At 57.5% G+C, this 17,081-nt stretch overlaps 2 protein-coding genes across 3 annotated transcripts; both read left to right on the top strand.

Annotated features, from left to right (window-relative positions):
* Positions 1–232: 232 nt before the first annotated feature.
* Positions 233–6,271, top strand: TEX45 (testis expressed 45). Its single transcript, XM_047095138.1, has 9 exons — positions 233–247; positions 1,918–2,503; positions 3,525–3,631; positions 3,720–3,820; positions 4,071–4,183; positions 4,265–4,374; positions 4,735–4,939; positions 5,455–5,540; positions 6,044–6,271. Exons 1-9 carry the CDS (start codon positions 233–235, stop codon positions 6,269–6,271), a joined length of 1,551 nt encoding a protein of 516 aa, XP_046951094.1.
* Positions 6,272–13,058: 6,787 nt separating this feature from the next.
* On the top strand, positions 13,059–16,592 carry ZNF358 (zinc finger protein 358). Of its 2 annotated transcripts, XM_047095134.1 has the most exons (3): positions 13,059–13,679; positions 14,466–14,571; positions 14,815–16,592. In XM_047095134.1, exons 2-3 carry the CDS (start codon positions 14,499–14,501, stop codon positions 16,518–16,520), a joined length of 1,779 nt encoding a protein of 592 aa, XP_046951090.1. In that variant the 5' UTR covers positions 13,059–13,679; positions 14,466–14,498; the 3' UTR covers positions 16,521–16,592. The 2 variants fall into 2 exon arrangements, with proteins under 2 accessions (XP_046951090.1, XP_046951089.1); XM_047095133.1 differs by having other exon boundaries at positions 13,059–14,571.
* Positions 16,593–17,081: the final 489 nt, after the last annotated feature.

Raw genomic sequence — 17,081 nt, 5'->3', positions numbered from 1 at the left:
GGATCCTCTGGCCTCACTCCCGTTCTTCTTCCCAGCTGCCCTCAGAGTGGCTGGGGACCATTGTGACAACGCTGGGTGAGGGAAGCTCTTTGGTCACAATGGGCAGAACTGGACCACGCGGGGACACAGCCTCGGAAGGAACATATGAGCATCTTCCGGGAGACCGGGGACACAGGGAGTCCAGAGGGTCAGGCCGGTGGCCAAGGGCATTTCCTAAGACTCATTAGTCCCCATGCCACCCCTTGAGGTACGTCCCACATGCTCATCCCTGATGTGGAAACTGAAGCTCACAGGAACCCGATTGCTTATTCCGAGGTGACCTTGATTTCAATTGTTAGATTCTCCGTAGACTACTGGAGACTTCTCAGCTCTCAACTATTTCAGGTGCCAAAATGATCAAAGAAGCAAACGGAGACTCTGAACATCTGTGGTTTGGTTAAAATGCTTGACCCCTGTTTTCTAAATACTTTTTTATTGTTGTTTTTAATGTTTATTTTTGAGAGAGGGAGAGACAGAGCGTGAGCAGAGGAGGGGCAGAGAGAGAGGGAGACACAGAATCCGAAGCGGGCTCCGGGCTCTGAGCTGTCAGCCTCGAGCCCATGAGATCATGACCTGAGCCGAAGTCGGTTGCTTAACCGACTGAGCCGGCCAGGCGCCCCATGGGCCCTGTTTCCTAAAGAGGTCGACATGACCAGTTTTGAGCTGACTCGGTCTGGGCGGGGGGTGAGCCTGCGGTACCCCCCCCCACCGGGACTGCTCTCAGAGGGGCTGGGAGCAGGGTCGGGGAGACTCCCCTGCTCAGAGCAAAGGCAAGAATGTCCCGGTCAGCTAAATGGGGGGCCGGGAGCCTGGAGCTGGAGGTCAGAGAAGTGGAGAGAGACGTCTATGCCTCTGAGAGTTTCAGGATAGGAAGAGATCCGGGAGAACAATCAGCACCCAGGACAATTGCAGAGGGCAGGAAGACCCATGGGGGGGGGGGGGGGAGAGACTGTGGCCAGGACTGAGCAGAGATGGAAGATCCCACATACGGAGGGGAGGGCCCTGGCCTTGACCACTACCTGAGGGTGAGGAGAAGGGGCTCCCGTATCAAAGAGACTAGACTGCAGCGCTTGATTCTAGCCCTTCTTGTGGCCCACCCTGCACTGGCCTTGGCACCTGCTGTTCCTTCCGCCTGGAATGTTACTCCCCCCCCCCCCGCCCCTGTCCCCATATGCTCCTCTCCCACATTTTCCAGGTCTTTTCTCAACTGTCATCTCAGTGACACCATCCCATTTAAAACCGCAACCGTCGTCCCCTCACCACCACCCTCCTATGCTGTGTGATGTTTTTAAGCACAGCACTCAGCTCCTTCTACTAACACCGCCGCAATTTGTAGTGTTATATTTTTTCAGCATTGTCTGTCACCCCCATTGTCACCTCCACAAGAGCACTGGCTCTTGGTCTGTTTTGTGACCTGATGTTCCCCCTGCCAAGGACCTAGAACAGGGCCTGGCACACGGTAAGTGCCCAATGAATGCTTTTATCTCTGTGCTCTCTACTTTCCCTGGGGGCAGGCACAGGGGCTAGGCCTGTTTTGTTTGTTTAATTTTTATTCAGAGAGAGAGAGACAGACAGACAGAGTATGAGCAGGGGAGGGGCAGAAAGAGAGGGAGACACAGAACCCGAAGCAGGCTCCAGGCTCCAAACTGTCAGCACAGAGCCGGACACATGGCTCGAACCCACCAACGGCAAGATCATGACCTGAGCCGAAGTCGGATGCCCAACAGACTGAGCCACCCAGGCGCCCCTGAGCCTGTTTTTTTAGGAAGTCCTCAGCCCCACCCCCAATGCCCAGCGCCTGGCGCACAGGAAGGAGTAAAAGCAGCGTTGTCCTCAGGCGGGCACTTGCTCAGTCTCATGATCTCCGCCCTCTCACAGGTGGCGCCTTGTCCCCCGATGGCGATGGCCGCGGTCGCCCTCCTGCCATGCCCGATGTCCCGGCTGGACTTCCTCAGGGCCTCGCACTTTGCACTAGGGCCGGATCCGCGGCTGCACGTGGACGCCATGCAACCCACGTCGCACCGGGACTTCCCGGCCTACCCGGGCGTCACCCGCGCGCTGTCGTGCCAGGAGCCTCCCGTCAGGTCCTTCTTCCGACAGGACACGCGCGCCGCAGGCGCGGAGCTCCAGTCGGAGGCGCACCGCGCGTTCGCGCCCCCGGCGCCGCAGCCGTCCGCGCCGTCGGGGACGCGGGAGCGCACCCTCGCCACGCCGGCCACCAACTTGCGCGTGTACGCGCCCGCGCGCTCCCGTACCGGCCTCTCCACCGCGCGCGCGGACTTTGGCTGGCCGGAGCTGCCGGCGCGCGCCAGAGAGCAGATCCGCAGCGCGCGCCTCATCTTCGACCGCGACTCGGTGCCTCCCGGCGACCGAGCCAAGCTGCGCATCCCGCCCACCACCTACCGGGCGCTTTTCCCGCCCCACGACGCGTGCCCGCGGCCCCGCGCGCCCTGCAGCCACTTCGGTGAGCGCGCCCACGCGCCCCACGCGCGATCTGCCACCCCCTAGGTTCTCCAGGCCCGCGGGGATTCCGCGCCCTGTCCCAGGGGACATTTGGCAAAATCTGGAGATCGTTTTGGTTGTCACGACCCGCGGAGGAGGGTAGTCCTAGCAGGGAATGCATGCAGGCCAAGGATGCTGATGAATATATCCTACCGTGCACGGGACAGCTGGCCCTAGTAAAGAATTACGGGGCCCCAAATGTCAACAGTGCCGAGCCTGAGAGAACCTAGAACTTCCCTGAGCCTCAGTTTCTACATTCACTGAATGGCATAGCTCCTGAATTTTTTCGAGGGGCTGTGCCCTGGGCAGAAGCATGAATGGTGGTTTGGACAAATCTGCTAAGTGCCCCCCCCCCCCACACACACACATCCCAGGCCCGCCACCATAGTAGTTATGTGGGTCTGAGCAAGTCGACATCTCCAAGTCTCGATTTTCCTCCTCTGCAAAATGGGTGCAACAACAGCGCCCCGCTTCATAGGAGCTGGTGAAGCAGAAGAGCCCGGAGTGCATGAGGCACCTGGCGTAGAGTGGGCGCTCAAAAAAGACTAGCTGTCATTTGTGTGATTTTCCAATTCTGTGACTCGGGGACCTGCCGGTGGACATCACTAGGCAAGAGTCCCTCCAAGCTGGAGTCAGGGATTGTCAGATCTGGATTTGACTCAGTTCTGGTTTTGAATTTCGTGACTTCTGGCAAGTGACTTGATTTCTCTGAGCCCCCGGAAGGCTGTAGGGTGGGGAGAATATTACTAACTCTCAAATGAGGTTTGAAGCACTTAGCCTAGATTCCTGGCTCTGGTCAGGTATGTTGGTAGTTATTCTTGTTACCATTATTTGTATTATCTTGGCTGTTTTTCCACAACGGCCCTCAGGGGGGGCTAGTCAGGACTGCCCACCTCCCCTTTCCAGGCAAGGAATCGAACCCCAGTGGGCCTGAGGCTGCGTGGAACCAATGTTGTTCTCTCTCTCCTCTTGCTCCTCCTCAGGGGGCAGCAACGCACTCCAGTGGGACCACAGGAGACGGGACGATGGGACCTCCTACCAGAGACAGTTTCAGGCCCTGCCAGGCCCACCTGCCTCGATGTGTAAGAGGGTAAATCGAGGTGGGGCTGGTGCTGCTGGGGAGGGCAGGGATGGGGGCTGGGTGGTGCCGCCCTCTTCCCACCTGTGTCCACCCACAGGCCTCCTCCAGTGTGGAGCTGGGAGACTCCAAGATTGGCTATGGGCCCGTGTGCTCCGAGCAGAAACAAGCCTACGGGCCCCAGGGTCTGCCCCCAGACAGGTACTGTGGCCTTCCACCAGGATGGAGCAAAGGCCTCTCAGCGACAGGTGGAGTGTACCACCTGAGGCCCTCGAGCCAGTACTGTGGGTGCCCCTCACCTCCAAGCAAGGCCCACTATTGCCCAGATCTCCCACCAGTAGCACCCCACAGCCTGGCCTTTGGGAAGCCTGCCCCTCTCCCATTTCCTGGGAGTTGCAAGGGCCCAGACCAGATCTATCTGATCACAGAGCGGATCCCCCCTTACCTGCAGGTATGACAAGGCCCAGGCCTCGGCCCACATCCACTATGTGAATATTCGTCCTGGAGATGGGCTCTTCCGTGACAGGACCACCGAGGCTGAACACTTCTACCCCCGAGAGCCAGGTGGGAGTCTGCTGCCCACCCTGCCCCTTGCTTCCGCAGCAGCCTCCCAGGTGGGCTCAGCAGCTATTCTGTCACTGGCAGAGCGTTTTGTTCTTCACCACGACCAGACTCCGGCATCGCACATCCTGGAAGGAAATCGGTGCCCCGGCCCGGGCAGCCTCACCACCTCCGTGCACTTCTTCCACGGCCAGGTCAGCAGGAAGGGGGAGAAGGCCACAGGGCTCAGCAGGGACAAGGGTTCCCTAGACGGTACGGATAGCAAGTGCGGAGGCCTTGAGGTGAGAGTGAGCTCGACGTGTGTGTGGGGGTGGGGTGGGGGGGGATCTCCTGGATCTATCTGCGGGATCTAAGGTTAAGTCAGTTAACCACTCCCAGCCTCAGTGGCTCTGTCTGCAAAATGAGATACAATGCCAACTCCCAGTACCAGCACGTGGGGCCCAAGGAGGGTGTGAGCTGTCCAAGGTCGTATAGCAGTCACCTCTTGTCTCCCGCCCGAGTTCTGGGACACCCCGCACATTTGGGAGCTTCCCAGATGCCATGTGGTCCTACAGCCACTGCCCGTGAACAAGCCACCCAGCTGCCACGTGCCTCACGAGAAACTGCAGAGTCACGTGGGCCTAGGGGAGTCCTCGCTGCTCGGACAGTTCTTCCAGACCTCCACTGGCACAGACTACTGCTCCCCGGGCACCATCCAGAAGCCGCAGAGAGCGCCCACTCTCCACTTGCTGCCTAGCAACCTGCCCCAGGGCACCGGCGGTGAGCTCTAACCCCGCCCCCGCCGTTCTCGCCCCGCCCACCGCCCCCCTCTAGCTCCGCCTTCTGAGGAGCTAGATTCCACCTCTTGAACCAAGATCCCAACTCTGCCCCCCCCCCCTCCGACAACCTCGTCCCATCGAGGATCTGATTCTGCCCCCTCCCCCCACCCCATCTCCGCCATGGCACCGCCCCCTGCATGACCATAGTCCCGCCCCTCCCCATATCTGCCCTCACCTGAACCCTGACCCCTGCTCTTCAGTCGGACTCTGGCTCCGCCCCCTGACCAGCTAGACTACCCTTCCTGCCCCCCCTCCCCCGCAACAACTCTGTTTTTGCCCCCGCCCCTGGCTCCTCCCTTCTCCCCGCCTCCTAGTCCTTCCTTCGCTCTAACTTCCCCTTGGGCTCAGGCTTCGCCTGAACTCCTACTCCGTGCTTAATCTCACACGTTCCTGCCCCAGGGCCCTGCCCCTCCTCCCTCAGCCCCTCAGCTCAACTACCCCCACCCAAATCTACAGAAACAGATTTTTTAACCATGAACCAGAAGATGCTGAAGCCGCATAGAACAGCTCCCGCCTCCGTGACTGACGAGATGCTACAGCGGGTGAGGGAGGGGGAAGGGGTATCTCCCTGACCGGTAACCCCCCAAAGCAATGTAGTTTTGTCCCAGGATGATAACGCCGTGACCTCAGGCCCAGAATTAGTGTCAAGTTCGTTCAGGGTCACTCTACGGTGACCCCAGGCACAGGGTCATCTTAATGTCACTCCAGCCTCAAAGTCATCCCTAGCTCATCTCCAGGGTCATTTCAGGGTCAGCTCAAGGACATCTTTATATCACCAGCCACAGGTATACCCTCAGCTGAGGGGTAGCTCAGAGTTGCCTAAGGTCACCACAGCCCTGGGGTCATTCCAGGGGTCCCCCGGTTTCTCTCCAGCTTCCCATCCAGCTCCTGGGGCAGCCCAAACTGGGACACCTTTTGCCTACCTCCTCAGAGCCCAATCATCAGCCTTTGCTGCTCCCAGGGTCATATGGGGACCACGGGGTGGGCCAGGTAGGTCAACCACCCTTCAGGCTGGCCTGCCAGGCTCCCCGCCCTGACTCCACAGTGCAAGTATAACCACATTGAGCCCCCGCTGGGTGGACAACGCTTCTTCTCAACCCAATACGAGGATGAGTTTGCCTTCAAGTTCCAGGGCCCAGCGGTGCTGAGATCGGCCAACCTCCAGGACAGCCATGTGCCCCTGGGCTCCCCCCACCAGTGGGTCTGTGGGGCTGGGAAGGTAGACCCTCAGACCCCCCAGCCCCCTACTTACCCATGCCCTAGCCAGCAATAAACACTGCCTTGGCAACATCTCACCCCTCCTCATCAGTCAGCCATGAAAGATGATGCTTGGTGGGATGGAGACTGTACAGGAGAGAGTGACTCCATCAAAAAAACCCCCAAAAACCTTAACACACACTTCCATGGGCCCTTAAGGTCACCCCACTCTGGGCAGGGAGGCCACTCTAGCTTGTACAAGGGCTTGGCAGTTGGACTCAGTGTAAGGTGTCAGGTGCACCACCAAATCTGAATGATGTGGAGAGAGTGGAGTCATAATGTTGAACCGGGCACAGAGGTGAAGTGTTGAGAACCTAGGCTCCCAGGGCTGAATGGACAGGCTCCAAATCTTAACTCTTCTGTCCTGGATAGTAGTCTTGGGCAGGTCACTTCATCCCTGTGAGCCTCATCTGTTTGCTCATCTGTAACGCGGAGATGCAGGGCAGTCCTCTCGTTAGAATGTTATAAATGAGAAATGTGCACACGTGTCCATGCGTGTGGCTGAGGGTCAAGAAGGGAGAGCACTTCCCTTCTGAGCATGAAGGTGACGAGGAAAGAGGAAGATGAGGGTATGGGAAGGAGCTTTCAATCGTTGAGAGGCTGGGTGGGGCCCAGAGGAGGGACAATGAAGGGGTGGAGAAGCTGAGAGTGGCCCAGCGATTTTCTCCATTGTGGTTCACCCACAATGCCCTGGCTGGCTGGGCAATTGGCCCCCAGGTCAGAGCTGGGTCCGGGGACAAACGAATGAAAACCATCAGGATATGATCAAGTTCAAGGGGGTAGATGTCCAGCCAGGGACAAAATGAAGAGGGTGGAAAGGAGGAGGCTGGGGTGGAGCCCTGAAGCCAGTCCTTGACAGGGCTTGACAAGCAGGTCAACAAATGGTACCTTGGACAGCGCCCCCATCTTGAAGGTCTCGGGTGTGGTGAGATTGCTCTGTCTGGAAAAAAAATGGGCGTTGGTGGCCATGCCCAGGGCCTGCTTCAGTGGGCTGCTGCCAATCTGGTTTTGGGGAATGAACATGGCTCCCTGACTCCGTAGTCACACCTTCAAAGACCAAGGCCTCCCATCCAACGAGCCACTGAGAGCCAACCTCAAGCCCAACCAGGAGCCCTCTCCCCATGGGCAGCAATCCTGTGAGGCCAGGTTGTCATTTACACAGGAAGGGCAGGAGTCCAGCTCTGGGTCCTACAGAATAAGATGGCCCTTTTGGCTGCACTCATATTAGCCATGCAAGGGTCTGCTAGCTGCAAAACACCTCTTCTTGCTTTCACTAAAGATGTACATGACACATTTGTGAATTACCTCCTGATGAACCAGGATTTCTCAAACCCAGTACTATAGACATTTTGGATGGGATAATTTTTTATTGTTAGAGGCCCTCTTGTGCATCGTAGGATGTTTAGCATCATCCCTGACCTCTACCCGCTAAGGGCCAGCAGCATTCTCCCTCTACCCCAGCCAGTTGTGACAACTGAAAATATCTCTGGGCATTGCCAAATGTCTCCTGGGGGGAAGAGTTGTCTTGGTTGACAACCACTGCAATAAACCCAGCCTACAAAGATCCCCAGGACAAAATCAGGCTCTCCTGATGAAGCTGGTCTGTTTGTTGACAAGACTACTCTTTTTTTTTTTTTTTTTTGACTACTCTTAACAAAAAGGCTATTCCTTTTTGCCTTGCCTGCCAGGAAGCTGAGAAAGCTTACTTTGGTATTCCTTTCCATGTAGCTCTGGTTGCAGGATTATTTGTGCTCCCGCCTGGTTCTAGAAGTGGTTAGAAGCAACAACCCAGACACCAGATGAAACATAATGGGTAGGAGTTACAAGGAGGCAGATTTCTGCACAAATTGAAGCATTTTCTACCAATGGAATTGACTAGCCCTGGGATGGGTTGCTGGGAAAGAATGAGAACTCCACTAGAAATATTTTCAGTGCAGAAAGATACTTCATCATGATTTGGGATGTATTTTTGGATTTATGGCTACCCTTCCTGTATTCCACTCACCCCTTCCCACCACCAAAAAAGGCATTTCATATTAACTACAGAAACCCAAAAGGCTGATAAAATAAGATGAATAACATAGGATTGCACCTGGGAGAACAAATTAAATTTTTTTTTGAGAACAGATTAATTTTTAAAGAAAAACATTTCATCACCGAGCAGCAGAATTCAGACCTGCCACTTACCTGCCTGTCTGTCCTTGGGCAAGTGATGGTGTGCTCTGATCCTCACTTCATTTGTAAAATGGGATGGCACTTAATTCTTCCTTCCTAGAATGGGTACAAGGTTGACACAAAATGTGCACGTACCATTCTTAGACCAGGTTGCAGCTGCACAGGTGCCCATATTTTTTTAACGTCTTAGGTCATTTTTGTTGCAAGTGACAGAAACCCAGCTTGCTCCAGTTGAAGAAGAAAGGGATTTTACTGAGGTTGTTAAAAAGAAAGCCACAGGCTCCAAACAGTGTTACTGGGGCCAGGCTAAAGCACCAAACCGGGGCTTAATACCTGACCTAATTGCAGTTTCAACCTCCTCCAGAAATGTAAATTTTAATCTATCGATCAGTAATTTTCTTTCTTTATAAATTTTTTAAATGTCTATTTTTGAGAGAGAGCGTGTGAACAGGGGAGGGGCAGAGAGAGGGAGAGAGAGACAGAATCCGAAGCAGGTTCCAGGCTCTGAGCTGTCAGCACAGAGCCTGACGCGGGGCTCGAACTCAGCAACCATGAGATCATGACTTGAACTGACCGACTCATGACTCAGCTTAACCGACTGAGCCACCCAGGCGCCCCCTATCAGTAATTTTCTGATATGTACCAATAAGGTCATCTGTCACAGAGGCCTTCCCCATCCCCCAACGGAAGGTAATGAGGTAATCTACCCAATAAGATCCACTGCCTTCCCCTAAGGGAAAGTGACTTTGCCTGGGACAACCCTTTTTCTTTTGCTTATAACTTCCTTGCCCTGCCCTCCTTCCTAGAAATACCTTCTATTTTGCACAATTCCTCATAATGCCCCCCTACGCTTTACAAGGGATGCTGCCCCATTCATGAGTCATTTAATAAAACCAATTAGATGTTCAAATTTCTTTGGTTGAATTTTGTTTTTCACAACTTAGAAATAAAATGTGGAATTAGGTCTCACGTGACTATCAGGACTGTTCTCCCTCGCCAGTTCTCGGTCCCGTATCCCTGCAAGTGGTGGCTTGGAACCATTGGGTTCCAAGGACGCTATAAAAAGATGCTATAACCCAAATCCTTTTGATTAAAGCCTCAAAGAAAGAGGGAGGGGTCTTGCCCCCGACTTCTCTTAGTGGAACTTAAGGGACACGCTGATTGGCGCATTTGAGTCACATGCCTAGCCGTGAGCCAATCACTGTGCCCAGAGGGATAGAATGCTATGATTGGATGGCCGGTCCACTAGCCCACCCCTGGGTGATTTGGTTCCCCAAAGCTCACCAGGATCTTTGAGCCCGGAGACCAACCTTTCTGGACCTTGTTTCCTAGCAACAGACCTGTGCCTGCCATCCCCTTAGCATCTATTTTGCTCCAGGTTACAATCCGGAGGGTGGAAAGTCAGCTAATAGGCTCCTCCCAACGGAGAATAATTGTACGTTTATAGACTGGGAGTGTTCGGTGTTAGAGAGTAGCCTGAGGCATCTAATGCGCCCTGGTTCTCCGAGAGTCCCAATCTTATCTCCCACCTCATTACTAACTTCCTCTTCTAGTTTGGGGCAGAGAATTCAGCTCTGGCAATCACAAAATCAAGCAGACGCTAGTCTCTCCTTCAAGAAGTCCACAGAGGCAGCTTGCGTCTGTCGAAGGAGACCTTTCTGAAGACCTTATGAAGGCTCTCACGTATTTCAACATCCTCCATGTTTTTCTCCAAAGACCCTCAAACCACAGTCTCAAGAGACGCGTGTTTAGAGTCCCGAGATAAAATAGGCAGGGTTTTAAGAAGCTATTTTTCTTCCACATAACAGAGATTTCTTGTTTCTCGAGGAAGGCTCTTCTCAGGGCAGATTGTGCACTGTATGAATCTAGGGAGTGCCCTTCACTTTAAAGTGAATACGTATGTGTACGCGGTGGCCCCGGCCCTCTACCTCAACGTTGCTCAGCCAATCCCACGTTTGAAGTCATTTCCCTCAATATCCTTCCCTTTCCAGGTACTAATTATAAATAAGTTAAGACTATCATGGATTCAAGGGACAGAATAGGGGGACAAAACTATCCCAACTGTCTGGGAAATTTGTTGGCTCGTGGTAATGGAAAGGATCAGGGCGTCTGGCTTCAGGTATGGCTCTATCCAGGAGCTCAACCAATATTGCCAGAACTGTCTCTCCGACTTTCACCTGTACATCCTGGTGTAGACTGGCTTCAGTCTGCAGACTGTTCCTCCAGACAACTGCACAAGGTGGCTGCGGGTAAGATGAGGTCCTACATACAGGTGACGGTCCCAGAGAAAGAATGAGACCTTCCAATGTCATGTCCTCAGACCTACTTATTGTGTCCAGGGGATGGAGTTGTCTGATTGGTAAGCTTAGTTCGAATATTACTGGGGCGGGGGGGGGGGGGCTGTGTTAGACTGGAGTAGTGGGGAAGGATCCACAAAGAGAAAGCAAGGTTCTGACTGAGGTACTTAGCAGACGGAAACAACAGCTGTCATTACAAGTATTATTTGTTGGGGCGCCTGGGTGGCTCAGTCGGTTGAGAGTCCGACTTCGGCTCAGGTCACGATCTCGCGGTCCGTGAGTTCGAGCCCCGCGTCGGGCTCTGGGCTGATGGCTCAGAGCCTGGAGCCTGCTTCCGATTCTGTGTCTCCCTCTCTCTCTGCCCCTCCCCCGTTCATGCTCTGTCTCTCTCTGTCTCAAAAATAAAAATAAAAATAAACAAAAAAACTAGTATTATTTGTTATGGGATCTTCTGGGAGGCGACGGGGTGAGGAACCAGTGACATAATCCAATTTCAGTCTCAAACCTCTCAGATCTTCTTGTGGGCTTTCCCGCAGAAACGTGGAGAGCAAGTTTCAGACCATAAGGTCAGCACAGATCTAGAAGGTTCACGACAGGAGAGAGAAGACTCCTGGAGGCCTGATGTACTTGAGGTTGTCTTCAAGGGTAGGTGGTGCCAAAATTAACCGGCCAACGACCATCAGAAATACACCTGTCATCAAAAAAAAAAAAAAAAAAATTTTTTTTTAGCTTGCTCCAGCGGGAAAGATCACATAATAGGAACCATGGGGTGCCTCCATAAGAGGGTGTTGTGGGACAGGAGGGCATCTTATGGGATGCAGGCATGTGCTGGGTAGTTTTAAAGACAGCTGAAGACGGTAGAGGCCAAGTCTAAGTTGGTGCTAGCAGGGAGCGGATTGGTGCCTGGGTATTTTGATGATTTTTATCTCAGCAGTGGAAGAATGGACGTGGGGCTATCGTTGGTAAGAAGCAGCAGTCACTTGCGCTGGTCGGGAGAGGAGGGTGTGTATTCATTTTTGTGGTTGCAGCGTGTCCTTGTCTCTGGCTTGGTTCAGACATGGTCACAGAGCGGCCTTGTGTGATCATTGTTTATATTCTGTGACTGTTGTTTATGTTCAGTGAAGAACATCACGGCCCAGCTGCCAGCTGCCGGGGCTGTTTTTCACTCCCTCTTCGCGGGGATCTGTGTCTCCAGGTAAAGTCTGCCCAGAGTCCTTCCCAGCTCTGGCCTAGGCTTCTCCAGAGATCATCGTCACTCCAGTGGGCATCAGACACAGGGAGTCCACACCAGTGACAGCAGTGAGTGACCCATCAGCCGGGTAGGAGGAAAACACTCAGGGACAGCGTTCCCAGCCCTTTTCCTGGCAGAATCTTAAGGGGAGACGCTGGGCTGGGCAAAGATTAACAACTTTGTAAATTGCAGGGCTTCTCCGAGCCTTGGCTGTGTTTCTGTGCAGTGCCAGTCGGCCAGGGAAACAAGGTTTGGTGCCTTTTGGACAAAGATAGAGTCAGACACATGGGCAGGAGGCAGAGACAGAGACCGAGGAGGACAGAAAGAGAGACGGAGGGGCAGAGGCAGAAAAAAGTGGCAGGAACGGAGGCAAAGAGATTGAAACAGAGAGACGCAGGAGGAGAGGGACAGAGACACAGAAAGGAACGGAGCTAGGCGCGGAGAGGGGAACAGGGATGGAAAGAGAGACAGGCGAGAGACAGACACAGGGGCCGAGGCAGGCGAGGGCAGAGAGGGACCCCGAGAGGCTGAGACGCGGGGCCGGGCCGGGCCGGAGCGAGGGCAGCGCGGGAGGGCGCGGCGCAGACAAAGGCGCGGCCGCGCGGCCGGGGCGGCCGGGCCGGGACAAAGGCTGGCCCGGGGGGCGGGGGCAGCGATGGCGACGGCCGCGGCGGGCGCGGGCGAACTACAAGTCCCAGCAGCTCCCGCTGCGGCCCTCGGCCGGCCCCTCTCGCTCCCCGGGAGCGCCTGGCGGGGCCGCTGGGCCGAGGGGGCCGCCGGCGGGGCTGGCGGGCGGGGGGCTTCCTGCGGGCCCCGGGGGCGCGGCGGGCCGGGCAGGGGCGAGGGGCGCCGGGTGAGTGTCCCCGCGAGCGGGCCGGGCGGGCGGGGGCCGGGGTCGCGGCCGGGGCGGGGGCGGGCGCGGGGCGCGGCCCGGGGCGACCTCTGTCCGCCTCCCCCCCAACCTCCGCTCGCGCGCGCCGCCCGCCCCGCCCGGGAGAGCGGGGTCGCGGGCGTGAGGGGAGGGGGTCCCCGCGGCCCGCGGGCCTAGCGCGCCCTTTCCGCCGCCGCGTCCCCGGGGGAGGGCCCAGCCGGAGCTGGGCGCCTGAAATCGGGAGGTATGGGGGGGGCGCACCCTCAGCTGTGGGGTCGGGAGCTCAGGACGCCCCTTCCCCTGGAGGCGATCCAGACCCCCTCCATCCCAGGAACCGTGGAGGACGTCTAAGTATTGTTCTCCCCACCCTCCAGCCTGAGGTCGGGAGTTCAGGAGGCCCTTCCTCAAGAGGGGGATCCAGGGGTTCCCTCTGACCCTCTGGAGCCCCGTTATTGTTCCCCCTACTCTCCAGTCTTGGGGGCCAGAGTTCTGGAAGCCCCTTCACAGGAGGTCATCCAGGGGTCCACCTGCCCCCCCCCCAGGAACTCAGAATGCTCCCCCCTTCCAGCTAAGAGATGGGAATTTGGGAGGGCCCTTCCTCAGGAGGCAATCTAAAGGTCCCCCTGCCCCCCAGGAACCCAGAAGGGGACCCAGGCATTGTCCGCCCCCCCCCCCAAATGTGGTGTCTGGGTTCAGGAGGTGATCTAAGAACTCCACCCTCTTGCTTAGCCACTTCCAGCTGTGGGGTTGTGGCTAGGATGTCCCTCTCCCTCCAGGATCAGATCTATTTGTCGTTTGCTCCCCAACCCCCACCCATGGAGTGGGTAGCTCCAGACCGCCTCCCCATCAGGTAATCCTGAGCTCCCTGTGCTCCCCAGAAGGGGTCCCAGCTATTGTTTCTAGACCTTGTTCCCAACCACCAGGCATGGGGCTGGATGGAATTCAGGATCTTTTCTCCAGGAGAGGATAAAAGGGTCCTGACACCCATCGCCATATCTCAGCCTTTGTCTCAGTTACTCAGGAATTCCCCTTTTCTAGGAGATGACCCAAGACCGCCCCCCCCCAGTAACCTAAGAGGAGCCCCAGGTATTATTTTTGCGCCCCCCCCCCCCCGCTAGGGGTTAGAATTCAGGATTTCTATCCAGTTGGGCAGACAGGTATACCAACACCTGTCCCTGCTCTCCTGGCTATGGGGTCCATGGGTCTCTCTGCGTCCCACTGGGTCCTACAGCATTTCCCCCACCCTCTCTAGCTTTAGGAACTTGGCATTCGGGTACACAAGGGTCTTGACCATTACTCCCACCCCAGAACTGTGAGGTCTGGCACTCAGGTCGTCTCTTCCCCAGCAAGCAAGCCAGAGGTGCCCCTGCCCTCCCCCAGTGACCCAAGATGAGTACCAGAGGCTTTTTGCCCCCGACTCACCCCCCACATCCAAGCTTCAGAGCTCACAATGCTCCTCTCTGCGAGGCAAGCCCGAGGTTTCAGGGGAAACCCCAAATATGCCCTCCCCAGTGATGGAACTGGGATTCAGGCCGTGTACTACGAGCAAGCACAGGAACCCAGGGACTTATCCCTCTTTCCCGTGAGGGGACCCCAGCCAAGGGGGTAGGAAGCCTGGATTCTCTCTCCTCCACAGGACCCACGCTTCCCACGGAAGGAGAAGCCCAAGATGCAGAGAGGGGCAGAGCCCTGGAACTGGGTACTGGAGACCTCTAGTGCCGGGTCCCATGACTTCCATCCAGGTGTGGTGCTGAGAAGGGAAGCCCCGCCCCACCCCCATGTCCCACCAGGGTCCCTCTTCTCCCTGCCCTGTCTGGGGCTTGCCACAAGTCTCCCCGCAGTCTGAGACAAGAGAAGGATCCATGTGTGTGTGCAGCGATGGGTTGTGGGGCACGGCCCCCTCTCACTTCCCTGCCCAGACTCCAAGAGAGACCCCCTGTTCTCCAGCACCTACCTCCACCCACCCTCTGTCCTCACCCCTGCAGATCCGGCCCTAGAAGCAGCCAGCATTTCCACACCAGGGATGCGGCGCTCGGTCCTGGTCAGGAACCCAGGCCACAAAGGCCCAAGGCCCGCTTACGATGAGCTTGACTCTGACTCCGAGGACCTGGACCCCAACCCTGAAGAGCTGGACCCAGAGCCCGACCCAGAAGACCTCAACACTGTCTCCGAGGATGTGGACCCCAGCTACGAAGATCTGGAGCCCGTCTCTGAGGATCTGGACCCCGATGCTGAAGCTCCGAGCTCCGTCTCGGGGACCCGGGACTCGGATCCCCAAGATCTCGACCCCATGTCCTCAAGTTTCGACCTGGATCCAGACGTCATCGGCCCTGTCCCCCTGGTTCTTGACCCCAACAGCGACACCCTCAGCCCCACCGAAGCCCCAGACCTGGACCCCCTCTCATCTAGCCTCACTGCCACTCCCGAGGTCCTGGCCGCCAGCCCCGCGGTGCTTCCTGCGCCTGCCAGCCCTCCCCGGCCCTTCTCCTGCCCCGATTGCGGGCGAGCCTTCCGCCGCAGCTCGGGGCTGAGCCAGCACCGCCGCACCCACAGCGGCGAGAAGCCCTACCGCTGCCCCGACTGCGGCAAGTCGTTCAGCCACGGCGCCACGCTGGCCCAGCACCGGGGCATCCACACGGGCGCGCGGCCCTACCAGTGCGCCGCCTGCGGCAAGGCCTTCGGCTGGCGCTCCACGCTGCTGAAGCACCGTAGCAGCCACAGCGGCGAGAAGCCGCACCACTGCCCCGTGTGCGGCAAGGCCTTCGGGCACGGCTCGCTGCTGGCGCAGCACCTGCGCACGCACGGCGGCCCGCGGCCGCACAAGTGCCCCGTGTGCGCCAAGGGCTTCGGGCAGGGCTCCGCGCTGCTGAAGCACCTGCGCACGCACACGGGCGAGCGGCCGTACCCGTGCCCGCAGTGCGGCAAGGCCTTCGGCCAGAGCTCGGCGCTGCTGCAGCACCAGCGCACGCACACGGCGGAGCGCCCGTACCGCTGTCCCCACTGCGGCAAGGCGTTCGGCCAGAGCTCCAACCTGCAGCACCACCTGCGCATCCACACGGGCGAGCGGCCCTACGCCTGCCCCCACTGCTCCAAGGCCTTCGGGCAGAGCTCCGCGCTGCTGCAGCACCTGCACGTGCATTCCGGAGAGCGCCCCTACCGCTGCCAGCTCTGCGGCAAGGCCTTCGGCCAGGCTTCCAGCCTCACCAAGCACAAGCGCGTGCACGAGGGCGCCGCGGCGGCGGCTGCCGCTGCCGCGGCGGCCGCCGCAGGCCTGGGCCTCAGTCCTGCTTCGATGCTGCGGCCCGGGCAGGTCTCCCTCCTGGGGCCTGATGCTGTGTCTGTTCTCGGCTCCGGCCTGGGCCTCAGCCCTGGCCCCAGCTCTGGCCTTGGCTCTGACCCTGGCTCCGAGCCGGGCTCCCTCCCCGATCCCAGCCCCAAAGCTGTCTCTGGCTCCGAATCTACCCCCACCCCTGATTCTATCAAAGCTTCTGACCCTAAGCCTGGTCACGACGCAGATCCCGACCTTGTGGCCAGCCCTGACCACGGATCTGGCCCCAGCTCCGACTCCAACCCCGAGTCTCATCCCGAACCCTGCTCCCCCACCCATGACACTGTCAGCCCAGCCCTCCCTACTGGCGAGAGTCCTGAGTGGGTGCGGGAACAAGGGGCGCTGCTGGGGCCCGACGGCTGAAGTGGACGCCGATGCTCCCGGGGGCCTGGGGAAGTTGTGTGTCGTGCAGTTTAGTAAAATCCTCGCACTGCCTCCTGGCTCTGTTGTGGTTTGCCTGTCTCTCTTTTTCCACTAAGGCACAGCCCTTTCCTCGGGAGATGGGGGAGGGTGTGGCCCGTGCCAGCCATAGCTGGAACCCCAGTGTCCTGGCTCCCTGCCCCTAATCCTCCAGGCTTCCCCGTTCCCCCACAAGGTCTCACACTGGCCCACCGTAGTTACCACTCTGCTCCCCAAGAGCACCCTAGCCACCCTAGTCAAGGGCAGACTTCCTTGGCGGGTGGTCTGAACAGGATCCCTTCCCTTTGGCTTTTCTCTGAGTGGTGGAATTTCTGGCATGTTGACAGTCTAGAAGGCTGATAATGGAGACTGATAGGAGACCTGGCCGGCAGCCTTATCCCATGTGTTCTGTGTTCGCACAGCCTACCCCACGCCCTTCACAGCCCATGTTCTAGGTGCAGCACTGGACAGAAGAGGCGCTCATTTATGTGTTCAGCCAAAATCTGTTGCTTCCTGGAGCCTCAA

The sequence above is a fragment of the Lynx rufus genome, unplaced genomic scaffold (genome assembly GCF_022079265.1).
Source record: "Lynx rufus isolate CCGP_SWC_20201006 ecotype Redwood Valley unplaced genomic scaffold, mLynRuf1.p SCAF_4, whole genome shotgun sequence".
In the NCBI taxonomy this organism is placed as follows: Eukaryota; Metazoa; Chordata; class Mammalia; order Carnivora; family Felidae; genus Lynx; species Lynx rufus.
Note: the sequence above shows the minus strand (reverse complement) of the source record. Positions and strands in the feature narration are given on the sequence as shown.

Excerpts from the sequence above, each read along its gene's own strand:
- TEX45 (XM_047095138.1), top strand. Across the intron at positions 2,504-3,524 it reads CGCGCCCTGCAGCCACTTCG|GGGGCAGCAACGCACTCCAG; the intron begins GTGAGCGCGCCC and ends GCTCCTCCTCAG. Across the intron at positions 3,632-3,719 it reads CTGCCTCGATGTGTAAGAGG|GCCTCCTCCAGTGTGGAGCT; the intron begins GTAAATCGAGGT and ends GTCCACCCACAG.
- ZNF358 (XM_047095134.1), top strand. The coding sequence starts at position 14,499 with ATGCAGAGAGGGGCAGAGCCCTGGAACTGGGTACTGGAGACCTCTAGT. Across the intron at positions 14,572-14,814 it reads GTCCCATGACTTCCATCCAG|ATCCGGCCCTAGAAGCAGCC; the intron begins GTGTGGTGCTGA and ends TCACCCCTGCAG.